Source organism: Panthera pardus, unplaced genomic scaffold (assembly GCF_024362965.1).
Source record: "Panthera pardus isolate Hobbes unplaced genomic scaffold, ASM2436296v1 HiC_scaffold_11, whole genome shotgun sequence".
Lineage (NCBI taxonomy): Eukaryota > Metazoa > Chordata > Mammalia > Carnivora > Felidae > Panthera > Panthera pardus.
In genome coordinates, this window is record NW_026526666.1 from 92,164,695 (window position 1) to 92,191,982 (window position 27,288).

At 44.6% G+C, this 27,288-nt stretch overlaps 1 protein-coding gene across 2 annotated transcripts; it reads right to left on the reverse strand.

Annotated features, from left to right (window-relative positions):
* Positions 1-1,753: 1,753 nt before the first annotated feature.
* Positions 1,754-27,031, reverse strand: OTUD3 (OTU deubiquitinase 3). 2 transcript variants are annotated; one of them, XM_019461596.2, is made up of 9 exons: positions 26,673-27,031; positions 17,998-18,146; positions 13,603-13,715; positions 9,498-9,620; positions 5,394-5,525; positions 4,835-4,931; positions 3,205-3,389; positions 2,310-2,431; positions 2,077-2,190 (listed from the first exon to the last, which is right to left on the reverse strand). In XM_019461596.2, the coding sequence occupies exons 1-8, from the start codon at positions 26,888-26,890 to the stop codon at positions 2,339-2,341; spliced, it is 1,110 nt and encodes a 369-aa protein (XP_019317141.2). In that variant the 5' UTR covers positions 26,891-27,031; the 3' UTR covers positions 2,077-2,190; positions 2,310-2,338. The 2 variants fall into 2 exon arrangements, with proteins under 2 accessions (XP_019317140.2, XP_019317141.2); XM_019461595.2 differs by lacking the exon at positions 2,310-2,431 and having other exon boundaries at positions 1,754-2,190; positions 26,673-27,029.
* Between the last annotated feature and the right edge of the window lie 257 nt (positions 27,032-27,288).

Sequence of the window (27,288 nt, forward strand, 5' to 3'; positions counted from 1 at the left end):
AAAACCCAGTAGGGCCCAAGGCCACCTTCATTAACCAGGTATATAAAGCAATTCTACTGCTTCTGACAAGGGGTAACCCTTAAGCTATTTCGGACTCCTAATTCTGCTGAGTTTCTGGTACATGATTTCAATTCTTGCAGAGAGGATCTGGTCTCCTGCACTCTTGCCGTACAAGACAGACAAGAAAGAGCATTCACTCAGAAAAGATCAGCCACAGTCGGGACGGGGTCCAGATTCAAAAACCAAGAGAACAATAGATCCTTCAGCACTGGATCTCACGCTCTTGGCAATGGTAAGGCGACAGAGACCCTTCACTTGTTTGGACTTCACACTCAGAACTCTGCAACATGCAAAGAAAAAATGCTGCACCCGTTTCTAAATCTGCTAAATACTACAATGCACCGTACCAGGAAGTAGTCCAAAGGGGAATGTCCTGAGAGCGATTCCAGGAAACTACTGATGGATGTTCCAACTACAGAAAGTCACCAAACAAAAAATTAAAACACATCCTTACAACTGAAGGAAACAAATCACCTGCTGATAAAGACGATTCAATGAATCCAGGGCCAGCCCAGACGATGATACATCTGTACGGCCAAAACATTTTTATGGTTTTCCCTTCTCCCTGGAACTTACATAATTTTGAAATCTGAGTGGAAAAGTAACTCATTTACCTTTTGATTCAGCAGATTTTATTCGTCCAAATGCCGGGTCGCTAAAAGGCAAGGACTATCCACGACCGGCCACTTCATACGTTACGGTTTGAGAGTTCACATCCAACTACCAGTTTTAGGAATGACCTCTCTCCACATCAGAACTGTGTGTGGAGTCATTCAATGGCCTCTGCCCTGTTGGGCGAACCTAGGTCACTGACAATTTCTTGAGCGCTGGAGAGCTTTCCCAACCTCAAAATCCCAAACAGGGCTTAAATGGAAAGGAAGATACAGCATCTCGTGGGAGTCCATTTTCACAGTATTGAGAAAACTGAACAACAGGTCAAATGACTTCTCTGAAGGCATCCAAGTCTAGCATAGCAAGGAAGAAAATACATCACTTAAAATGTGAACCTGAAAAACCTCAGTTATTCTTCCAGACCTTCTGCCCCTACAAAACCAAGGAACTCTTTAGACCCTTCCTTAAGACTCAGGAATCTCTTGATTTCTTTCCCTTTACAACAACGGCCTCTGCCGTCCCGACCATCAGAATCTCAGAATTACATCATAAGCAGTGACTTGCCACCTTCTGATTGTCACGCAACACGTACCAAAAACTCAACAACGTCATCGCTTTTCCAGCAAGGTCCGGGCCTAATTAACAGTCGGGCATATTTATCATATGGCTTGAGTGCAAACAAACTCACAGCACCCGCATCCCATCTGAAAGAACATCAGAATCAGGAAGGAGCAGCTGTTTAATCTCCACCCTGACTACAGGCTGCAGCCCCTCTCATGTCTTATTACTTTGGGAAAATACTTCCTGAATTAATTTCTGATTAACTTGGATTAGTAGAAAATTAAATCTAAACGTGTTCCTGAGTTGGAGACCGTTTATAAACTACCCCGTATGTGAATATCTGCTTGAAAATGAAAGAGACACGAAGGAAACTTGTCATTCTGAATTTCTAGCAATTAATCTAAACTACTTCATGAACAATTACAGCAAACCTCACCCCAGTGTTAAGGAAAAATCCCAGGGTCACTGAACTCTGATTTTGGGGGCAAATGAAACCACACTTAAAAGGTTTTTCCTGGACTAACTATCCAACCCTAGAACTCGGTATTTTAATTACAGAACACGAATGGCTTCGCTGAACTTCCATAAAATAAAACACATCACTAACAAAAGTCTGCGCAAAAAAGAGGCAGCTTGAAGGAAACTAAGTCAGTGCGTGAGCTCGTGTGAGAGCTCTGTGGGTTGTGTTTCATTTTGTGAGAGGTGGGCCTCGCTCGGAAAGCCTGGTACACGGCACTCCACCTTCCGCTCGCTTCTCACATCTCCCCGAGGGGCGGGGAGTCAGATGTTGAGAGCGGCAAAGGTCTTCACCAAGGTGACCTGCGTGTTGGCATCCGCTTCACTCCGGTTGCTGTCCCTGTGGCCGCTCCTGCTCTCTAGGGCTTTGTGACGGTGCCTCTCCTCCTGTCGTTTCTTCTTCTCCAGGCGCTGCTGCTCCCTCCTCTGTTTGTTGGTGACCTGAAAGAGAAGGCAGGTGAGCTGCCCGCACGGCGACCTCCTGCCGAAGGCAGACACGGGGCTGACTGACGGAGAGAGGGGGCACACACCGCCTCTCAGCAAGAACACAGAAAACCCACCGATCAGACCAGAACTGACGTATTTCCCATCACTGCTCAAATTTCCATTGAAGTTTCTGTCCCCTCGCTGAGCTGGCAAATGAAATCAATTCCATTCTCCTCCTCATCCAATTCACAGTGACCTAAGAAAGAGTAACCCTGGTCCCTGCACGAGCTGACGCTCAGACATGCCATCGGACACCTTTCTCTACATAATTTAACGCCCCAGGGAATCCTCACAGAATCCTCAGAAGCTTAGTGCATCTTTACCTCTGCCTGTGGCTTTTTACATTATGTTGCGTTTTGAGCTCGGAACTGCTTGGTGGGAGTCTTTAAAATAAATTCCAAATTCAGTAAAAAGAATGGTGCCATATACTACTTGCAGGAGGGGGATGTACCACCCTTTTGGGAAGCATTTGACAATTCATCAAAAAGCCTTAAAAAGATTCAAATATCCATACCCTTTAACCTGTCCATTCCTCTTCTGGCACTCTACACACACACACACACACACACACACACACACACACACACACACAAATAGTAATGCAAAATACAAAGATTTATACACCGAGTTTTCCACTAAAGATGACAGCATTTAAGGGAATCTTACAACGTGGGTTACCACGGAAGCACGCAGGCACACAGTGACACCGTGCAGGGAAGGCAGGCTGTAGGCGCACACACAGAGTAGGATTTCAGAGTATACCTCTAATGCCCACACATACCAAACCGGACAAGCAAGGTCCTCGTTCTGCTTCTTGATATACCCTTATGCTCCCACCCCTGTTTTCTACAATGACTACTTTTTAAAAATCAAAAGAAAACACTAAAATGAGCTCTGGGCTCCTGCCCCTGCCCCTGCCCCTGCACGACAGCAGCCCACCCTCTGCCCATGCAGCCCCATTTTTCATACCTTAGGGAGTTGGTTTTTATTTGCTTTGTTGTCTTCACTCGGGCTGGCCCGCTCCTTACTGTTTTCAGTCCTGCCTTCAGTCAAGCCCTGATTTCCAAAGATTCTCGTGCCACTGCCACCCTCCTCCCATAAAGGGTCGCATGGCTTGGGCACGCGGCCGCCGGAGTCTAGGTTCTCCTCTGCATCTTCCAAAGAAAGACCTTTTATTAAAATCACAAACCTGAGATCGTTACACAACGCGTAACAACGTACACTGTTAAATGACTCCAAAATTACCTGCATGTGGACAGCAAGTTTCCTTGAAGCAAAATTCTAATATCAATACAATGGGGAATACAGGGGGGAAATAATTGGTAATATGTGGAAGATAAATTTAAAAATAACCTGCTAGCCAGCCTTATCATTGGCTTCCCACCTGCACAGTGTTTTACTAGATTAAGCCACTTTTTAACATGTGTTTTTAGGGGGAAAGCTTTCATTTGCACCCAAAAACCAGAAAGGAAACAGGCTCTAAACCTGTGCTGTCCCATACAGCGGCCACCAGCCACTTGTAGCCATTTAAATTAAAATTAATTAGGGGTGCCTGGGTGCGTCAGTTGGTTAAGCATCGGACTCTTGGTTTCTGGTCAGGTCATGATCTCACAGTTTGTGGGTTCGAGCCCCACGTAAGGACTCCATGCTAGTGCATGGAGCCTACTTGGGATTCTCTCTCTCCACCCCTGCCCCTCCCCTGCTCACTCTCTCTGTCACTCTCTCTGTATCAAAATAAATAAAATAAAAATTTTAAAACACTTAAAAAAATAAAATTCAATTACAATTAATTAAAGTTATATAAAGTTCAAACTTTAATTCCTTGGTCTCAGCCACACATGTCAAGCACACACCACACTACACACACAGGCACCACACACGACTGTCGTAACGTCACAAAGACTGAGTTACTTACGGCTTTCTAAGAAAGCACAGCAAATATACAAAGAGGATGATAAAATATCCAATCACACAGACGGCTGTACTGCTAGGAACAGTATCTGGCACGTATCTGGCAATATGCACTGAAATCATTTTAAGCAATTAATGTGAAGAAACAGTGAGACTCCACATCCTTTCTTCCTTCTTCTGAGTCACAGAATTAAACCCAGTTCAAGTAAAAAAAAAAAATTCTGATTTATCACCAGTTGATAGATGGTAGTAATCTAAATATTTCCATCAGAAAAGTAACTAATTTTTCTTTCCATTCTATTTCAGTTATCATTTTGGTTTCATAAGGGATTCTTCTTTCGAAAAGAACAAAGTCTTCCTGACACTGTGCATCCCGCCACGACGGGGTTAAGTGGCCTTTTCATGCATTCCCCTGGGACCCTGCACCCACACCACTCCGATCTGTTTATTATACCAGTTTATTTACTTCTCACCCCCATCCCTGCCTCGACCCCAGATTACCTTCTCCCTGATGCAGGGCTAGGACCTAGTAAATCGTGCCCACGTGTAGAAAGTGCTCAATAAACAACTGCTGGTGAATGAACAAATGACAGTATAATTACCACCTGTGACTTGATCAAAATTAAATGTTTGGAAAATCACCAATGTAATGAGCTTGAAAGCTTATAAATATCAATCATGGACTTACTATTTCTTTTCCCCTGGTTCATCTGAAGCATGGCAATTATTGCAGATTCAATATTATAATTTTCAGCTTCCAGGTTCTGGACTATCAGGTTAAAATCCTATCCAAGAAACAAAGGAACACTTAGGACTGGGCACGTCCTTCCACCGACCGCATACACAAAATGACGTAACGGTGAGACCTGAGGCATGGTCTGAAGACCTTTTCCATTTAAAAAAGGTCTTAATTTTCAATAAAGCTGGCCACCAGAAATAACCCTTTAATATAAATGAATTCCTTTAGAAAACTGCACTTTTACTAGCATAAACACTGGTCGGAGAAAAAAAAATCCACATACTTCTTAGGATTCTGAGCAGTATTACTGGGTAAAGTGTAGCAAACAAGAGAAAAATGAATAAACAGCTCTTGGCACTGAACCTAATCAGGCCATGAACCTACAGGTCATGAACCTATTTTGGCCCCTCAGGTGTCGGCACGCTAGGCCGGCTCTACGAGACTGGCAGGTGAACCAGGCCCGGCAGTGCGTGTTTAGCCGCCATTACTGCAGGACAAAGACACTGACTGAACACCCAGTCGCGGTGCAGACTTTCTGGACGGCATCTTCTACTTCATCTCTCAGGTCATCGTCGAGGTCACCTCCCTTCGTCTTCACCTTTTCCCTTTTATCTGATTCATCTTGATGGAGCATCTGAAACTAAAGGAAATGCAAAGAGTAACGGTCATGGAACACCAGCAAATTACATTCAGAATCTTCAACACAGGAAGACACTCTAATCTCAAAATCATCCTAGTAAATATTTATGAGGAAAAGATCCCAGGAACAATCTTAGGGGAATAGCAGTGACGGGGCTCAATTTCAGCCAGACACTGAGATTCCAGACCACAAGAGAAGTATGAAAAAGAAAGGCCCAAGATTAGGGGTTCAGTACGAATGGCATTAGAGCTCCTACGTAGTTTCTGGATACCAACATTCTGGTAAGGACTGCCGGCTCGAGCAGCACACATTTGTGTCTGTCCACTTCCAGAGCCGGGAGCCTAGTGACAGAAGTTCACCCGATGAGCCTTTGCAGCAGGACAAGTTGTCTGGAAGAAACAGACATGCATCTCTCATCTGTGTCCCTAGGCCCCATCTGATCACCAGCAAGCGTTGGTGTGAAGTTCCTGTCCCAGCCGCAGTCACAGGTGAGCACAACTCATCCAGCCTCACCTACACCACGTGCACACCAGCCCACTCCAGGGAACCTGCCGATCCAACTTCTAAAGACACAGAGAGCAGTTCACTTGGTATCCACGAGGCTTTTATGACCTAAGCTTATTTCAGAAAAGCTAAAATCATTCCTCCGTGGCTGCCCGATCACCTTCTTCCTTTGCTTCCTATTAACACAGAGAGATGGGAAATAGGGAAGGACAAATTTCTACTTGTTTGCATGGAAAAGTAGGAGAATCTCGCAGTGTGCAGTACATTCCTCACAATAAAAAGTGATCTACTATAAAATTATAAAATTATACCCAAACAACTTGGCGATGTGTATCGTCTTTGAAATTTATCCAAAGGAAATAATGTCAAATAATGTCAACTGTAGTAAGGATTTAAGGATTTATGTAAGAGTGCTCACCACAGTGCCGCGAACAGCGAATAACCAGAAACAACCTGAGGGCTTCACGGTGTAGGTATCATTAAATAACCATGGTAAATCCATACAATGATGCTTAATTTCCATGAAAGTAAAGAACACAAAGATTTCACTACCACTATTATTTAACAATATTTTGGAAATAAGAGCAGATGAAATTAGTGCCCCCCCACCCCCAAAAAATAGAAGTATAAAACCGAAAAGAAATAAGAAAGATTATCCTTATTTGCAGATAATATAATTCTATACCTAAAATATATATATAAAACAAAAGAATCGACCAAAAACTACCACAGACAGAAAGAATTTTGGCAAATCATAGATTTATAAGAATCTAGTATCCAGAATATATAAAGAACTCCTATAATTCAACAACAAAAACACAAACATCACAATTAAAGCATGGGCAAAGGACCTGAACAGACATTTCTCCAAAGATATGGATGGTCAACAAACACATGAAAAGATGTTCAACATCATTAGTCATTAGAGAAATGCAAATCAAAACCATGAGATAGCACTGCACACCTAGTAGGATGGCCATCATTTAAAAAAGAAAGAATCAGAGAGGGGTGCTTGGGTGGTTTAGTCAGTTTGGCATCCAACTTTGGCTTAGGTCATGAATTTGAGGCTCATCTGGGTTTGAGTACTGTGTCAGGCTCTGTGCTGACAGCTCAGAGCCTGGAGCCTGCTTCAGATTCTGTGCCTCCCTCTCTCTCTGCCCCGACCCACTCGCATTCTGTCTCTCAAAAATAAATAAACATTAAAAAAAAAAAAAAAAAAAAAAGCTTGTTAGGTTCTTGGCCAGAATGACTCAACACCACGAAGATGTCAATTTTTCCTTAAGTTAATCTGTTAATGAGAGCCCAATAAAAATAAAGGCAACAGGACTTCTTTTTAACATGACAACCTTATTCTAATATTCATATATAAAACAAAAAAACAAGAATATGCAGAAATTATAAAGAAAGAAAGTGAAAAATTCCACCAGATTTTAAAATATACTCTTAATCAAAACAACACACACATGAACAAAGAAACCAGTGGAACAGAATCTACATCCAGAAACAGAGAATTTTATAGATGAGAAAAGGGGCGCTTTAAGTCAATGGGGAAAAGATATATAATAAATAAATGGTTGGAGTACAATTAGGTAACCACAAGGGAAAACATAAAGTTGGATCCCTACCTTCACACATTTATATGAATATAAATTCCAAAGAGAGACAAGGTATAATTTTTTTTTGAAAAAATTAAACCACAAAAGTACTAAAATAAACTATGGGAAAATTCTCTTTAACCTCGGAGTAGGAAAGACATTCCTAATCATGACCCCTAAACCCAGAAGACATGTTAAAAAAAAAAAAAACAGAAAAAAAAAACAGAAACAAAAACCTTGATTAATTTAACCTCATAAAAATCTAAAACTTCATCACTGCAAAGACCAGTGGGGAAAGAATAAAAAGACAAATGACAGACTGTGAAAAAATACTGGCAACTCATGCCACAGACAGGGGCTAATTTCCCTAATTTATAAAGGCTCCTAAAAATCACTAAAAAAAAAACAAAAAAACAAAAAAAAACAAAAAAAACAAACCTGAATAGGGAAAAAAGTGGGCAAAGAAAATGAATACAGTTCACGAAAAAAAGGAAATACAAATAGGTTGCAAACCCAGGGAAAGATGCATAAACTCACTAATAAGAGAAGCATAAGTTAAAACTGTTAGGAAAACAATCCTTTCCACGGAACTGACCGAGGTTCGCAGATGTGATACGCTGTGCTGGCGAAGACGCAGGGAGAGGCGGAGAGTGGGAGTGCAAACTGGTAAAGCCTGCACAATACCTGTCACGATTATCAATACACACGTCCTCTGATGCAGTGAGGACCTTCTAGGAATTTATCCCACACATGGACTCGCACAAGCATGAAGAGACGTATATATAAGGCACCACACGTTCCTTCTAAAAGCGCAAGTGTGAAAACCGTCTAAAAGTCCGCCAAAGGGACTGGTCAAACACGTGACAGTGCATCCACGCAGCAGAATGCCGTGTGGCCACTGAACACGGTTTAGCAAGCTCCTTATGCACTGCTGTTGAGTGAGACTCCAAGATACCTTCCGTTTGAAAAGCACCGTGCACAACAGTACCTGTAGGATGCTTACAATCGGGGGCAGAGTGCGTGGAAAGACAGCAAAAGCCAAATATGTGCACGTGCACGCACACGTTTGCTTCATGGGGAAAATATCTCCAGGAGATTTTATGACCTAAGGATAATACGGGTTGCGTTCGGGCAGGGGAACAACGCTGCAAGAGCGATTTCACTTTATGTTTTAAAATTACAAAGAAAGCATGTGATAATGTGAGAAGAGCCTCATGGAATCATGTTAATTGAACAGAGTGGGAAAGGAAACACAGCTATATCTAAAACACCAGAACAGTAACAAAAATTGTGCCATTGTGGTTGACCCTGTGCACTTTTTATTTTCTTCACTTTTTCTATACTTTCCAAACTTCAGATATGAAGCATAGATTAATTTTTTTTTAAGTTTTATTTTTATTTTTGACAGAGAGAGAGAGAGAGAGAGAGAGAAAACAAGCAGGGGGAGGGCAGAAACAGAGGGGACAGAGGTTCCAAAGCAGGCTCTGCACTGAGAGCACAGAGCCTGATGTGTGGGCTTTAAAATCCACGAACCATGAGACCATGACCTGAGCCAAAGTTGGACACTTAACCAACTGAGCCACCCAGGCGCCCCTGCATGGATTAATTTTAAGTCACAAAAGTAATTTAAGAATTGTATATAAATTCTATTTTATGCAATCCTAGCCACCAAAGACTATTAGGGAAAGCAGAAGAATGACCAATAATTTTATCTATCAATCTCACTGGAGCTGAAGAATTTTTTTTAATCGAGCCCACAGATTCTTAAAGACAACTTGCCACAAAACATCCCTGGTTTTAGCCGCAGGATACGCAGCTCCTGCCCCAGTTCACCAGGGCTGAGAATACAAAAGAACACGGAGGCCTCACTCACATCAGTCTGGAGATGGGCAGGTGCTTCCGAGTTGTCATTGAGCCTCCGAACGCTGTCATAGTGCTCTCCGCACCGATACGCGATGTGTAACTCCCGCACGCTGCTCTTCTCGGTGCCACGAATCTGCAGGCAAAAGAAAGGGGACAGGGATGCCAGCGAGGATGGGGAAGGTGTCTACTGGGGGAGAGAAACGCCACCTGGATTGTCTAGGAAGGCTAGCCAACAGGCTCTATGCAGACACGAATTCAGGGTATGCCCGGGATGTGCCAGAGGGCTGGACCGGAAGAACAGGTATGTGACTGCAACAAGAGATTTAGTGCTACACACCTGGACTGTGGGCCCGTTTTTAGCCTCTGATTTAATGTGTGAGGAAAAAATAAAGGAAAGACCTTCTCTAAAAAAAAAAAAAATGCTTAGGAATTTCTGAATTCTCTTTTCTCCTACCCATGTGGCCGTGTAAGTATGCTTCCATGTGCTTAATAGGTAACTATACAGAAATACATCCATAGGAAAACACATAATCAAAAGTCGGGCAAATTTACAATGAAGTTAAATAAGGTCAAGTTTGGGGGGTGGGGGTGGGCACCCATCAGCCCCTCAAATGCACAGGCCCCTTCCAGGATGGCAGGGTTGTTCCAGGATGCAGATTTGTTGAGCTTGAAGCTCAAACAACTTGGGGCTCTGAGAAAAAGAATACAAAATTACAAATATTAAATTGCTAGCACTCATCCCAAGACCTTGAAAGGGGACCATAAAAATGAGGGACCAGACATTTAGGTTTTATTGGCTTCACAGTACATCTACTCATCATTCAAACAAAAATAGCATCTTCCATCAACCACATACTAAGAAACATTAACAAGAACAAACCCCCAAATCTCCCGCTGAAATCAATTTCGAAACAAAATTGTATGTAGTCCAGCTGTACTACCACCGCGCCCAACCCTGAAGGCATTACTCCCAAGGCAGTCTTTTGTGAATGTTCCCATGGAGCACAGCCGGACAAGAATGGGGTGACGGTCCAGCCCGGGTATGCCCCCCAGAAAACCACCACCTCCACCGAAACTCTGAAGTTTTTAGGAATCCGGCCCCTAAAGAGCCCAGTAACTGTTTCTTTGTTAAAACTGCAAAACATCAGCACCTCCTTCTTGTTTTTACTGGAAGTCACAGGTAGTAAGATACTACGTTACGTTTATGTATCACTTTCTATGCTACACACCCTCTATGGTTCACAGAAGCCTAAGCTCCTTTGGACACCAGGAGAACACGCAGGCTTCAGCACCTCCATGGCGTGAGTGCGAGCCCACTCGTTATTGACGCGAGAGCTCCTACCCAAGACAGTAGCAACCAACGCAGTTTCAATTCTTAAATGGTGTAAGATGCCTCACTGGGGAGGCGGAAGATGGGGGAGATCCAGCACAGAGCTCCACCATACAGCAAATATACTTATTTTAAAAATATATTTCGGGGCACCTGGGTGGCTCAGTTGGTTAAGCGTCTGACTTTTTTTTTTTTTTTTTTTGATGTTTTATTTTTTGAGATAGAGAGCACAAGTGGGGAAGGGGCAGAGGGTGAGGGGGACAGATACGAAGTGGGCTCTGGGCTGACAGCTGACACCAGTAGCATGTGGGGCTCGAACTCACGAACTATGAGGTCACGACCTCAGCTGAAATCAGGGAGTCGGACACTCAACCCGCTGAGCCATCCAGGTGCCCCAAGCAGCCGACTCCTGATTTCAGCTCAGGTCGTGACCTCATGGTTCATGAGTTCGAGCCCCACATCGGGCTCCGTGCTGAGCGTGGAACCTGCAGCCTGCCTAAGATTCTCTTTCCCTCCCCTCTGGCCCTCCCCTGCTCACACACACACACACTCTCCCCCCTACCCCAAAAAATATATACTTTCAATGTTTAACAATCCATGAGAAAGAACACTACAGAAATGTATTTGGAAATACAATTTTAACTATGCAGAATTAGCTTCTACAACCACCTACATAATTTAAAAACTTTAAAAAATAGTTATCAATGGAGGGAAAGGCAGGCTGTGTGGTTCCCAAGTTGGCACAGAATATTTTTCTCCAAGAATAGGGTCATTATTCAAATGTTTCAAATATTCAAATGATTTCAGTGACTTCTGCTGAACAGTAAAACTTTCATGACCAAAACTTGGGACAACAGAGGCCATAACCAGTATTCTTGGCTCAAAGACCCTCCCTAGAAAGAGAGAGGCTCACAAAATATGAGAGCGTTCCCTGGGGTCGGTACATCTTACAACACCGCCCCCCAAAAACGACACCTACAGTCACCGGCTCCCTCCTGCTCACTGCATCCTGCACCAATCCACGGAGTGTCTAATTTACTTTGTTGTAACATAATTTCATTAAAGAATATCACGACAGACACAAAAGACTATCTGCTTCCATTTGTACGACATTCTGGAAAGGCAAAACGACAAGACGTAGATTAGTGGCATTAGGAATGGGGAGAGGGAACGGGTGACCGCAAAGGGGCATAAGGAGACTTTTTAGGCTGGCGGAAACGTCCCACCATACGTTCACAGTGGGACCTGTGTCTGTCAAAACACCTGAAGTACACACTAGAGAAGGGTGAATTCTGCTACCCATATATTGTATCTCTATAAACTGTATTTTCTGCTACCCATATATTGTATCTCTATAAACTGTATTTTTAACGAGCAGAGGCTAGAAATAAGCACTTTCAGAGGAATATATGCGTGCAGGTGGTCTATGGAAACAAATGAGAAAAAAAGTCACCATTGCCTTTATGAGACGAATAACATACAGCGATACGTGACTGTGTAAACGTGCATATGGACATGACTCCATGTGCAGAGGTGCTTTCTTTTTGTAATTTTTTTTTAACAGAGGTGCTTAAAATATATTTAAAACCATGGTGACACGTCTCTTGTCGGTTAAGTATGAATGTTTTCAGCTTTTTTTCAGAGTTTATGTGAACGCCTAACATATTAACAGTCATCACGATGATCTCTGGATAACGTGACTCTGGGTGATTTTTGCCTGACGGGCTTTTCTGAAATGTCACCGTTCTCTATGATTAACATGTTTCAGCTAATTAAAAAAGGAACGGTTAGAAATGGGGGAGTGGTGGGAAGGAGGACTGACAGAAGTCCTAGGCACCGTCTTTAGGAGCTGAGCCGCAAAGTGAAAGAAGCAGCCTGAGTGCGAGGGGCAAGCACAAGAGGGTGGTAGCCTGGAGACCCTTTCCCCCCGACCTGTGACCTTCCATACTTGAATGTGTGGTCCGACGGACCGTTTGGGGGAGGTGAGGTTAATTTAGGATACCAAAGGTAAAGAAAAGTGAAAACAGTTGAATGGACAGGTACTTCACAACAGGGGTGGGGAGGCCATCTTGAACATTTGTCATAAAATCTTATCTGCCGTCGAAAAACTATTAAAACCGCTACGCATGCCTGAGCAGAGCACAGAAACAGAGGTTGACGCCCTAAGCCATGAAATAAATTCTGTTGTTCAGAACCCTGTTAGCAAGCTTATTGAGTACATCTGGTTTGTGTTTCCCTCCACCCAAAAAACAAAACATACACGTGGAATAGGCATACTCCAAACCGGAACGTGTCTGCACTAATCCTCTTGACCTCCCCTTTAATATTTTTAACAAAGTCATCTAAAGTATTTCCACATTAGGCTCTCTACCCTCAAACTACCCAGTTAACTGACTGCCGAATTATACATATGTATCTCCCCCTCTCTCTCTCACATACACATGTATGGTTATTTCTTTTAGTTTTAATTCAAATTCCAGTTGGTTAACATACAGCGTGATATTAGTTTCACGCCTACAACTTAGAGATCCGACACTTGATGAGCTGGTGCTCATCACAACATGTGCATCATCCCCATCACCTTTGCTGAATGATATTTTAAAGGTCCCTGAATTATACTTCGGACTCCATTTGTACACGGCCCGGGGTTTAAGTCCAAGCCACCGGGAGCTTCCCATCTTGGTTAAGCCTGCGGTCCAAGTGACCCTGCTGCACCATCGCAGGACACCCCCAAAGCGAATTTATAAATAAGAGCTTAAGATAAATCCCTCAATAGGCGACCCACCTGCCACAAAGGGGCATTAAGCTGATGAATCACCACATTCAACTGATGATTTCTTGCAAAGGCCACAATCGCGTCATTGCCAGCAAATGTGCCAGGCTTTGCCAAACTGGCCACTGCAAAGAAACAGAAGAAAGAAAAATGAAGCCTTTATAACGGAAAGATCCAAATGCAAACCTGCTTTGCTATTTATTCAGTTCCAAATGGTAAAAGACAAAGTATACATTTGAGAAGTCCATCAGCTTTGTCAGAATCTAGGACCTCAGCCGGTCGGACATGAGCACATCGAGTGCTACTCGGGAGAGAACCAGTCATTCATAAAGAACGGATTCCTTTCTTCCTCCATTAAATACTTATGGAATGCCTCCTACATCCCTAGCTCTGAAAGACACCAGAAATGCAACGAGAACCAGAGTAATCTTAAATCTGTGTTGATGAGTGCTTATTACGTAGTAAGCACGTCTCCTCCACTCGCCTCTGGTTTATTACTCAAAACTCTCTGAAAGAGATTATCCATCATCTTACAGATAAGGAAACCAAGGCTCAGAGAAGTTTGTAACTGTGCGCAAGGTCACAGAGCCAGGACACGGCAGAGCTATTTCATCCCAGGCGGTCTGACTCCAAGACCTGGCTCTTGGCCACTCCATGACGCAGCCTGTCACGGTCTGAGCTCAAGGAGTCTACAGCCAGCGGGGAGTCAAATAAGAAGACAGGCACTACTGCGTAAGTGCCACAGGAAAGGGATGTGTGGTAAAGACTTTGGCCTTACCAGAGAGATCTGGCCTTTGTCCCTGGCAACTGGGTAATAAACCTCTTAACCCTTGAAGTGTCCCAAGTGCAAGAAGGATGGGTCCCTTAGCCACACTTGACAGTTTGCGCTCATGAGGTGACACATGGTGGGCCTCTCTGGCCACGTGGTATTAGGAAGACCGGAGGGACTGGAAGCTGGATTCTCGGGCAATCAATCAAGAATATCTACATAATGAAGCCCCAATAATCCAACCACGGAAATTTGTGTGAGTTCCCTGGTTGACAATAAATACTCTGTGACTGTCTAACCTTCCCAGACTCTACCCCTTGGCTAATTTTGATCTGTATCCTTTCCCTGTAATAAACTATAACTGTGAGTACAATCACCTTCACTGAGTTCTCTGAGTCTTTCCAACAAACCATCGAACCTCAGGGTGGTTTTTGGACACCCCAGATTTTCAGCTGGTATCTTGTGGAAGACCGTGCCCTCAAACCCTGCCGCTTGGCTAACTCCAGATGGGGACCTCAAGCCCGTCTGGTAGTGGGAGGGGGAGGTAAGGGTATCGGATAAGCTTCTCAGCTGACACGACCGCACTGATTTCCAAACGGCAAGCAGGAGACAGAAGAGGAAGGGATCATGTTCCAAGCAGAGCCGAGAGAGACGGAGACGGAGACAGAGACAGAGAATGAGCTTGCATGCTGTACGGTATGGCAGGAACTCACACTGCTGAGCGGCGGGGGGACAGAGGGGTGGGGGAAGCAGAAGACACAGTGGCAACAGCAAGAGACGAGGGTAGAGTAACAAGAAGAGCTGAAGAGTCTGGACTTCATCCTTCGGTCAGTGGGGAGCTGCCCCCAGGTTTAAGCTAGGGGAAAGATGTAAACAGATCTACCCTATGACCCAGCAATAGCACTGCTGGGAATTTACCCCAGGAATACAGGAGTGCTGATGCATAGGGGCACTTGGACCCCAGTGTTTAAAGCAGCACTTTCAACAACAGCCAAATTCTGGAAAGAGCCTAATGTCCATCAACTGACGAATGGATAAAGAAATTGCGGTTTATATACACAATGGAATACTACTTGGCAATGAGAAAGAATGAGATCTGGCCATTTGTCGCAACGTGGATGGAACTGGACAGTGTTATGCTAAGTGAAATAAGTCATGCAGAGAAAGGCAGATACCATATGTTTTCATTCTTATGTGGATCCTGAGAAACTTGACAGAAGATCATGGGGAAGGGGAAGGGAAAAAAAAAAAGTTAGAGAGGGAGGGAGGCAAACCATAAGAGACTCTTAAAAACTGAGAACAAACTGAGGGTTGATGGGGAGTGGGAGGGAGGGGAGGGTGGGTGATGGGTACTGAGGAGGGCACCTGCTGGGAGGAGCACTGGGTGTTGTATGGAAACCAATTTGACAATAAATTTCATATAAATAAATAAATAAATACATACATACATACATACATACATTCAGGTCACCACTCTGGCTGCAATGTGGAAAACAAACTCAAAGGGTCAAGAGGCAATGAAACCAGTCCAAAAAGTATTGAAGAAATCTAGGCAAATGGCCACAGAGGCTTGATTTTACGAGGTTGAAGTAGTGAAAGGAAAAACACTGAGGTAGTAATGGATGACGGGGTATGAAGAGAGAGGGAGAGGAGGTCTCTGTACAGTTGGAGAAGCCAGAGTCTGAAGGAAAGGAACAGTCTTAAAAAATACAGCCACCGGCAAGGGTAACCAAGCCCTGAAGAGTTAAGTGAACCATTCACTTATTCACTTAACAAAGATCTTCTGAGTGCCTACCAAGCGGGGGACAGACACAGTCCCTGTCCCTCAAGAATCTCACAGCATAAAAAGGTAGACAGGCATTAAAAACACGTAACAGTAAGTATAGTCTCCAACCGACATGTAAATGCCAAGTGCAGACTTCTCCGTTTCCATTCTCTGCTGTGGCAATCAGAGCCACCTCTCAACTCCTGTGATGTCAGATCCTTCCAGAGCACCGACCAACCATCAGGCAAACACAGTGGCATTTCAAAAACACACCTTCCCGTTGGACATCTGTAGTCACTGTCACGCTGGCAACTGATGGGTTTGAGTTCCTTGTCCTGCCACACCCCCCAAACTACCACGTGACCTTTGCTGAAGGTATTCAGAGTGGAATTTCGAGTCACCAACCAAAAACTCTCTTCGTCCAAAATGATTATTTTAATCGGACTAATGACACAAGTCATTTTATATAACGCTCAACTACAAACCTTGCCCCACAAACCCACACTTGCAAACAGGTGATCGTCTGGTAAACTGGTACCTGCTAGGCCCAAAGGTGAGCCAGGCAGAGGAACTGTCAGAACTCGGTCAAACTACTCATGAGTACGAACTACTCATGGGGGTAAGGGCGGGGGCAGGAGGGGAGGGGGAGTCTGCTGCTGTGTCTCTTTTGTTGCTGGTACCTAGTGAATGAGCCCTTAGCTAGTGAGGAATGAGAAAGGCTTTGGGGTCATGGATAGTTTCCCTCCCAAAGGTCCTCCTCCTGCTGTCTTCTATCTGGCTAAGCCTCCAGCTACTTAGCCATTCCCCAAGCAGAAACTTCAGAATCACCTTGGTCTCCTCCTTCTCCCCTCCTCCCCACCTCCGATGAGACCTGTCAGCCACACTGCCAAACCGGGTCTCGGTCTGGACCCTACTCGTTATCCCCAGTAGCTGCCTTGGTGGAGACCCTCTTCTGCTTTCATTGGGCCCATGCGGAGAGCCTTCCAACTCCTCCTCCTCCTCAGTCTCTCTCCATCCATTCTTGTCATGGTTTCCAGACTTAGCTCCCTAAAACACAGAACGATTCTGTCTCCTCATACGGGACAGATAAGACTCTGACTGTGTGATGAAAATGTTAGCTGTAAAACACTAAATATATCAACACCTAGTTTAGTAGATCCTTAAAGTTTAAAAGCTCATATGTACTTTCCTACTAGATTTGAGCATATTAAGAAACTGATTTAAATCACTAACTCACTTGCCTCAAAGAAGAGTGGTTGTGTCTGGGTTTTTGATGAGAAATTAATACACGGTCATTTTTAAAAAATCAGAAAAACATGCAGAAGATCATTTAAAATAGTCCTAGTCCCACCATCCCCAGATGGCTGACATTTATTAAGAACTTATTTTAACCGTATTGTCTAATTTAAGCTTTACAAAAACCCTGTAAGTTAGGTATTATTATTACCTTTCCTTTATAGAAGCTGTTGAAAGTGAGTGGAAAATAAGTGAAGCCAAGCATCAACAACCATAAAATGTTAGTATCTGTCCACTTTTCCTAGTGTGTTTCCTAGTGTGTATACCTTTTAAAACTAAGATCAGTCTACATATATTTTATAGTCTGCTTTTACCCCCCAGTGAATAAGAAGTCATAAACAACTTTTCAGGTTAATTAACATCATCATTTTTATTAAAGGTACATACGCCTAAACCTACTAGTTCCCAACTGCCTAGCATGCTGCCTATTACAGAGCAAACAAACAAATACTCGTTGCATAAATGAATGCCGTATTTTATGTCATCAAACCCCTGGCTGGGAGGGCGGGGAACGCTGATGGATTTAACTACCCAAAGCATTACTCCTGGAGGATCCAGTGTCCCACGGTGAACCTACCATGTTTCTCAAAAGGAATGTCATCTTCTACAAAGGGTTCAAAATCTTCCCGCTGCTTTATCATGTAGTCCACGGTCTCTTGTCGGTGCCTGAGATGATTTCGGGAGTGTCCCTCCAATTGATCGCCAAGTGCTCTGAACAGGCAATTGCTATCAAAACAAAAATGTCGGTCAAGACCTTTTAAAAATGAACTAAGTTCATCTGACACTCAGATGGCCAGGCCATCCACGGAAATCCTTCACACAGAGATAAAGCCTCAACTCTGACAGTGCAGGATTCTTCCCAAAGGCTGTGTGGAGAGCACTAGGGCAGGCATTCAACCACATTACCTTCTTGAGAAGCAACAAACTCGGACCTCATTCCCCACTTACCAGCCGGCTGACTCAGGAGACATTCGACTCCCGGGGCCTCAGCTGCTTCAACACCTGGAGGTGGTGATACGCTACCCGCCTCAAGGCAGGGTCCAGACATTACAGGCCATTCCACACCCAAGGACTGGGATTCCTAAGCCCCTTCCAAAATAAGAAATTGGATCTAGTGCTTCTTTTCTGAAACAAGCTCCAGGCTAACTAATCATTCATCTAACAAAGAGTACCCAAAAGATAGCAATCTGTCAAGTTCCCAGTATAAGCAATTGAACTCTACATCCTGTCTGAGTGCTACAAACACAGTGGAGAAAATGAGGACAACACACAGCTGTGCTGTGCAACGATACTCCCCTCCCTGGCTCCTCTCCTGCCATCCAGGGAGCCACAATGCTATTCCCGCCAAATGGAAACTTTAAAACACACTGTTTGCTTCTAAAATTAAGATGCTGGGGGGCGCCTGGGTGGCTCCGTCAGTTAAGCGCCCAAATTCAGCTCAGGTCATGATCTCACAGTCCGTGAGTTCGAGCCCCGCGTCGGGCTCTGTGCTGACAGCTCAGAGCCTGCAGCCTGCTTCCGATTCCATGTCTCCCTCTCTCTCTGCCCCTCCCCTGCTCATGCTCTGTCTCTGTCTCAAAAATAAATAAAAACATTAAAAAAAATTTTTTTAAATTAAGATGCTGGTAATAAACTTTAAGAGCTATCTTTACTTGGAAACCCCTCAAAGGCTTCTAAAGTTCCAAACTGTATCACAAACACAGAGCCCAGATACACAGAAACTGAAGTGAGACAACCACAATCTAGTATCCTTAAAACTAAGGAAATAAGCCATTCAGAAGCCAAACTGTTGCCCAGTCTCGCACCAAACTGTTTACTCTTCCAAATGAAGATCTAGGATAGTCTAATCACAAAATAGAAACTCATCACTTTAGAACTTCAGACCTAAATGTGTAGGAGAAAGAGGTTTTTTGTTTTCAATTCAGAAAAGTGAATTTTCAACGGAAAGCTATAGAGAAGGCAGGAATTTCTTCAAACGTATAAGGATGTTTATACATATATATGTATACATACAAATATATGTATATACATATATACATACACGTATATGTATATACGTATATATGTATACGTACATATATACACGTGTGTGTATATATATACACACACATGTACGTGTGTATATATATATACACACACATGTACGTGTGTATACACACCAACATGTGTGTGTATATATATATCACACGTGTGTATATATATATACACGTATATATGTGTATATATATATACACACGTGTGATATATATATACGTGTGTATAGTGTATATATATACACACACGTATATATACGTGTGTGTATATATGTGTGTATATATATACACACACGTATATATACATATATACACATATGTACACATATTTATATATACACATATATATACACATATACACACGTATGTATATATATATATATATATATATATATATATATACATATTTGCAAAGGGGAAGAAGAGAATGTAAAGAATGCAGATTCCATAAACTGGAAACCAAGAAACCATGCGTCAATTTGGGGCAAGATTCTAGAACAGACTGGAATACAGCCATTTCTATACACTACCCTGAAGTGTCTGTTGCTAAGATATTTTCACACACAGGAAAATAAAGGAAGGTGATGGATGAAACGTTTTCAATTTTAAGTGTTTCTCAAACTTCTTTAAACCATTGCTACCTGCCACCTCTAGTCAGTCTATTCTTGAATCTAGTTTAAGAGGTGTGATTCAGCACAAAATTATGTATTTAGTTATTTTACATTAAGTTCATGGTATTCTACAGAAAGTAACAGGCTTTCTAAGAACTTTCAGTAATACGGGCAAGTGTTCTCCACATAAGCCAAAAAAATAGGCTTAGGCACACTGCATGAGCTTGACCAAGTTCATCTACACACTATATAGGCAGACACAGAAATACACACGAATGTATACAAAGAAGAACACCTGAAACCATCTTTTAAAGTGCTCTTACGATGTGCCAGGGACTGTTCTAAACAGCACGTGCATTAGATGTGGTTGGTCTTCACAACTCTATGGGACGGGCCCTGATACTATCCCTCTAGGGTAACTTATCCATGGTCACAAAACCAGTAGATGGCAGACCCAGGATTCAAACCCAGGCACCAAAATGTTAGCTGTGGTTATCCCTAGATAGTGGAATTAGCAGTACCTGTTAAACGTATTTCTGTATTTTTTTTCTATATTCACTTGAATTGACTACAAATAAATAGTCGAAAGGAAAAATCAAGGTAGACAAATCACTTCCTTTTCTGGTGACACGGGAAAAGTGAGCAAACGCCGTATCGTGAGTGTAACAGGTACCCTCGGGGGCCCAGCAAGGGCACTCACGATAGCCATAAGAACAGTGCAACCAGAACCCGAAGGCCCCCGAGAAGATCCCCACTGCTTCCTGAGCCCACACCCTCCCCCGTTACCCTCCAGCAGGGCTTCTCCACCCCACACTACTGAACTTTGGGACCCTTCTGCGTTGTGGGGGGTCGTCCTGTATGCTGTAGGGTGTTTAGGAGCATCCTTCGCCTCTACCCACTCGACCCCAGTAGCACCACCACCGCCTCCCTCCCTGTCACTTGTGACAACCGGAACTGTCTCCAGACATTGCCAAATGTCCCCGGGCGGGGGGGGGCATCGAAACCATCTCTGCTTGAGAACCACTGCACTATCAGAATACATGGAAAGCCTTGCATTTGAGTTCCCAAAAATAAGCAGTTACATTCAGTAGCATGGAAGAGTTCTGGGTTCAGTAGTTGAGTATGAGACAATATTGTTTCTGTGTCTCTGGCCATCGAAAGAACTACAGTGGCCTTCTAGGCTGCAATAAGAGTAGTAAATGTTCAGAAAGGGCAGAGTGGGGTGGAGGGGCAGGTTTTGTAGTCTTCTTTGAGGTCAGACTACTGCCAGAGTACTACACATGATTTGTCGTTACCACATTTTTTTTTTTTTTTTTTTTTTATTTATTTTTGGGACAGAGAGAGACAGAGCATGAACGGGGGAGGGGCAGAGAGAGAGGGAGACACAGAATCGGAAACAGGCTCCAGGCTCCGAGCCATCAGCCCAGAGCCTGACGCGGGGCTCGAACTCACAGACCGCGAGATCGTGACCTGGCTGAAGTCGGACGCTTAACCGACTGCGCCACCCAGGCGCCCCTGTCGTTACCACATTTTAAGAGAGACATGTTCGGATGAGAAGTGGCTTTAAACTTCATTCATAATATGAAAAGCATAAACAACTAGTGATGTTTAGCCTAAAGAAGGCTCAAGGGGACATGAGAGCCACCTCCAACTATGTGTCATGATGAAAGGGATGCTGTGTCTGTACAATAAGACTAAAACTAAAACATGGGAGTTCCAAAGACACAGATTGGGGCAAATGAGAGGAACCTTTGTTTTAGCTCTATGGAAACAGACTATAAACCAAAGATCTTGTAAATTTTTATCTGTTGGCAATCCTCAGGAATTGCCTACATTTATGTGCTGTACAAAACATAGCCAATAGCCACGTGTAACCACTGAGTACTTGAAATGTGGTTAATCGAAACTGAGATGTGTTGTTAAGACACTGGATTTTTTAATAGTATTTTAAAGACATAAAATATCTCATTTAAAATATTTATAGTGATTACACGTTGATGGATTATAATATTTGAACAAATAGTGGCTTAAATATATATATTAAAATTAGTTTCACCTATTTCTTTTTACTTTTTTTAACACGGCTAATGGAAAATTTTTTAATTACATAGTGGCTTGTTTTATTTCTATTGGACAAGCACTGGTCTAGATCACTGATTCTCAAAAGTGTTATCTCTGACTACTTAAAAACTTATTTGCAATGAAAATTCTCAGGCCTCACCCCAGGCCTACTGAGTCAGACATTCTGGGGCAATCTACCAATTTAGCTCCCCCAAATGATTCTGTTGCATTCTAAAGCTTGAGAAACACTAGCCTAGAATCTAGACTCCAAATCAGTGGTTTGCAATTACGGCTGCACATCAGAATCACCTATGGACATGTTAAAGGTTACCAATAACCAGGCCCCAGTGCCTGAAATGCTTTAATAGCTGATCTAGGAGAGCTCAGACACTGTATTTTTTCCGAAGTTCCCAAAGTGATTCTATTGTGCCACCACAGCTGAAAAGCACTGAGCTAGACACAGAGCTGCTGTGCAGGGGATGCAGGTACCAATGGATAATTACACAAGATGATGTGTGAAGATCCTTCCATCACTAAAATCCTAGGATTATAAAAACAAAATAAAAATTAGAAAAATAAAATAACTTGTGGGGCGCCTGAGTGGCTCAGTTGGCGAAGTGTCCAACTTCGGCTCAGGTCATGATCTCACAGCACGTGAGTTCGAGCCCCGCGTCGGGCTCTGTGCTGACAGCTCGGAGCCTGGAGCCTGCTTCGGATTCTGTGTCTCCCTCTCTCTCTGCCCCTCCCATGCTCACCCTCTGTCTCTCTCTCTCTCTCTCTCCCTCTCTCTCTCTCAAAAATAAATAAACATTAAAAAAAAAATTTTGTAACTAAAAAAAATAAAATAACTTGTTTAGGACAGAGATAAATGGCTAAAATTAGTGATTCTTTCATGTTTTAATTTTAGAACACTACTAATTAGTAATGTAATTTAGGGCAACATTTAGTAGATGCGAGTGGATACAGTTCAGAGAGATGCTATTGTACTGCCTAATCCAATTAGAGATTCTTTTCACACTAGAGCCAATCATGTTTTTAAGGACAACACCAAGGTTAAAATACTTCTTTCTTGTTTTGAAACAACCTAATTTATGTGGGTCCATACAACACGACAAATATGAAGGCGGCCCATGATGCATTACAAAACCCTATAAATAGCTCTGTGATTACTCTGCTAAATTGACTCAACTCACGTAAAGGCTACATTAAAGGACACCGGCTAATGTGTCCCCAAGCACTCAGAGGTTCGAGGATGCTGTAAGTACCATACTGCCTACGATTATGCCTCCATAGCGAGATGCTATGTCAGGCTACTCAATATTGGAATCGGACTAGAATGGAAGAGTGGAGGCTGTTGACTTTTTAATATTACCATAGCTTTATTCTGTTTCACCAAGAGTATCCAATGAATATGAATACAGACTCTATTGATGCCTACTAACCCATCCCACACACAGGAAACGCCACCCATTGCACGGTGATAAAGGCTGTCATCACCATCTCCAAAAGCGTCACAATACCAGAGGGCCGACCACAGTCCATCTCATGGTACCCATGGGAAGAATTTGTGAACAGAAAGCGGGGAGCTTCCTGGAACTCACACAGAGGGAATTATCATTATCATCTTATCTAACATTGTCTCAAGAACAGGGGCCTCGGAAGGGAGCGACACGAACATTCCCGGCAAGCCGGCCTCTGCAGTCTCGCTGCCACTGTTCTACTTTGTAACCTGATTCTCTGTCATCCTAAACAACTTTATATGTCTCAAAAATAACGTGCTCCTGTACCTTTACATACATTACTCTTCAGCCTGAAGTGTTCTCTTGGCACATTCCTACTGGTCCTTCATGAGCCAGTCTGAGTAGGACCTCCTCGGAGAGGCATCTAGCACAGTGTAAGTTGCAATAAACATTTGCTGAATGAATGAAAAGGCCTTCCCGATCCCTTCAGGGAGTGCTGGCCACTTCCTGCTCAACAGTACTATAACCAGTCACTGTTAAAAATAGATCAAACTCGGGCGCCTGGGGGGCTCAGTCGGTTAAGCGTCCGACTTCGGCTCAGGTCACGATCTCGCGGTCCGTGGGTTCAAGCCCCGCGTGGGGCTCTGTGCTGACAGCTCAGAGCCTGGAACCGGCTTCAGATTCTGTGTCTCCTTCTCTCTGCCCCTCCCCTGTTCACGTTCTGTCTCTTGATAATAAGTAAACGTTAAAAAAAAATTTAAAAATACACCAAACTGGACTTGATTTATATTATCCATTCTCAAAGTGTGGCCCAGTTTGGGGGGGGGGGGTGCGCATATCTCTGAGACCCCTTCAAGGTATTCTTGAGTTCAAAACTAGGGTGTGACTTATCTTTTTCTTCTCATTCTCTCACAACTGTACAGTGAAGATTTCCAGAGGCTCCCTGATACATGAGGTTATCACTCTGACAGTTAAGGGAATGTGTGTTTGTGTATTCTTGTTTCTAATTTTCATTTTACTTTCAAATACAGTAAATGTGGACAGTTATGACCCATAAACAAAGCTCTTTGGAGTTCTGGGTAATTTTGAAGAGTGTAAAGGGATCCCTAGACCAAAATGTTTGAGCCCACTAATGTATTTATCTCTTACCAGGCTGTGAACTCCTTCAGTATTTTAGTCAGCAGTGGATTCCCAGCACCTTGTTCAACCAATGTTTGCTGAGTTAACTAAACAAGTACGTTCTCGTGGGGGCGGGGCAGAGTAGAGGTAGTACCCCCAAAGTTTCCCATGGCATTATGAAAGCTCCCTCGAGATTTTACAATTCGCTGTACTGCAATTTCTACTCCTAAGCAACCCTGTGTTGAGAACTTCGGTGCCCTGGACCCCCTGACACTGAGAATATGTCCACTATAACAGACACCAACAATGCAGTTCCACGCAAGGAACAGTCCCACCCCAATCCCAGTGTAAAATAGTCTCCTGGCATCTGGTTTATACAGCAGTGTCTTGTGCTTGTGAGTTGGATTGGGATAAGTAAGGCCCAGAAGAGTTAATAAACTGTACTCGGTGAAATCCAGGCACTAGACTAAAAGCAAGACACGGCAAAGCAGGACTTCAATTGTACTGACTCCACTGAGAGAATGTTCCTTTGAGGGGCACTTGGCTGGCTCAGTCGGTGAGCATCCGACTCTTGATTTTTCAGCTCAGGTCATGATCCTAGAGTCATGGGATCGAGCCCTCCGTCCGGCTCCAGGCTGAATGTGAAACCTGCTTAAGATTCTTTCTCTCTCCCTCCCTCTCCTTCCCTCCCTCCCTCCCTCTGCCCCTCTCCCCTGCTCTGGAAGTTAGGAAGGGACAGGCGGACGGAGGGTGGAAGGAAAGAAGGGAGGGGGGAAATGTCCTTGTGAGACGCCCAGCTGAGGGTCTAGTGGGCCTCCGTGGTATTTTTATCATTCATTCATACGACAGAACTGCACTGAGTGCCCTCTATGTACCTGGCACTATGCTAGGTGGTGGTGAGTCAAATGCAACCGAGGTCTAAAGCCAAGTGTCTAAGCATCGAGCATATGTAGGAAAGGTGGGATACATAAATTAGGGTCAATTCATAGTCTTGATTAATGAGCCACAATGTAATGTGAAATCCAAAAAAACACTCTCTTCCCTCGTTCCCATGCTTAACAGGTCAGGCACTTCTACACAGCCTTTAATTCCATCTTATTCCTCCCTCCGCCCTCTCTGAGCCCTCAAATGATGGGAAGGACAAGAACAGCTAGGCTGTTATTAATACTGTCTCTTCCAGAGTGACATAACCCGGTAACCAGACTCCCTCTCACCTACCCCTGCAATGAGGATGCTAGCTGTTCTCCTCCCCCTCTCCCCTACCTTTTTCCTTCTGCCATCCATGCTCCTGGATCCATAGCCCCTTCCCTTTCCCCACTTTCTCCCTCCCACCCCACTTATTTAGCCTGTGTTCCCTAAAAAAGCTGGCCCTAGATTCCGGTCTAAGCCCCCAAGCAAGCTGGGGTAAGCATCAGAGGAGAAAGTGAGGCCCGTGGAAGTTAGAATTAGAGAAGTCACCTTCTGCTCAGTAAACAGCAGGCCCTCACAGACCTAATTTCCCGAGTGTAAAAGGAGGGCAACACCGAACAGTAAGAACTCAAAAGGGGCAAAGCGTTATACCACGTGGGGCTTCGCCTCTTTCTCCGTGTCTCAGCATCTTTCTGACGGCCCTACGTGCTGTCCTGCTCCTCGAGGGACGGGCTCCATCTCATGCCTCCAGGTCTCAGCTTAAATGTCACCTCTCGGAGGCCTTCCCGGGCAACGATCTAAAGGACACCTGCTCCAGTGCTGCCTCTTAGGACCACTTCACAGCTTCCTCGTGGCCTCTGCCACCATTAGGGCAACTGGGGATTACTCGAGCGTCCCGAGGGGAGGGGCCTCGCCGCCTCGCCCGCCACCGGACCCCCCGCACTGGGAAGCGGTGGCGCCCGGCGCCGCCTGAATGAATGAATGGACGAGAGCGGGCGACGGTGGCCATGCCCGGCGCGTCCCCCGGCGCCGCCTCCCGCGCTCCCGGGCCCGCCTCACCCGTCCCCCGGCACCTCCCGCAGCTTCAGCCCCAGGGCCTGCAGCTGGTTGGCGAAGCTGACGAACTCCTCCTCGCAGCCGCCGCCGCCGGACTCCGGCCGGTTCCGCCGCTCTTTGGCCAGGGCCCGGCGCGCCGCCCGCTCGTCCCGCTTGCGCTCGGCCTCGGCTTTCCGGCTGCCGCTGCCCGGTCGGCCCTTCGCCGCCTGCTTTCGGGACATGGCCGCGGTTCGCGGCCCGCAGCGGCAAGACGGAAAGCCGCAGGACCGCCGGGCGGCCGTCTCAGGTGTCAAGGCAGCGAAACGACGCGGCGACGGAGCCCGGCGACGGCGACGCGGCCACCGCGCCTGCGCGGGCGCCGGGCACCCGGGTCACGTGACGTAACCCCGCCCCGCCCCCGCCCCCCTCCCCGCGCGGCACCATAGAGAGCTCGCCTCGGAGAGCTAGAGGGGCACCCGTCTTTATTGGCTCCGCTCTTCCCCCTGGTGGTGGGTGGTGCTGACTGAGGAGCGGCTGGCCCCGGAGAACGAAGCAAGGAAAGGTTAAGGGAGAGAAAGGGAGGGTTGAAAAGTGAGAGATGAGGGCAGCGGCAAAAGTGAGGAGAGAAAGGAATTTAAAA

What these genes read in the sequence shown, in the direction of transcription:
- OTUD3 (XM_019461595.2), bottom strand. Translation starts at nt 26,890, where the DNA reads ATGTCCCGAAAGCAGGCGGCGAAGGGCCGACCGGGCAGCGGCAGCCGG. An exon ending in CATTCCTTTTGAGAAACATG is followed by an intron (nt 13,716 to 17,997) that starts GTAGGTTCACCG and finishes GTTTCTTTGCAG; the next exon opens with TGGCCAGTTTGGCAAAGCCT. An exon ending in ATAAAAACCAACTCCCTAAG is followed by an intron (nt 2,191 to 3,204) that starts GTATGAAAAATG and finishes CTTCTCTTTCAG; the next exon opens with GTCACCAACAAACAGAGGAG.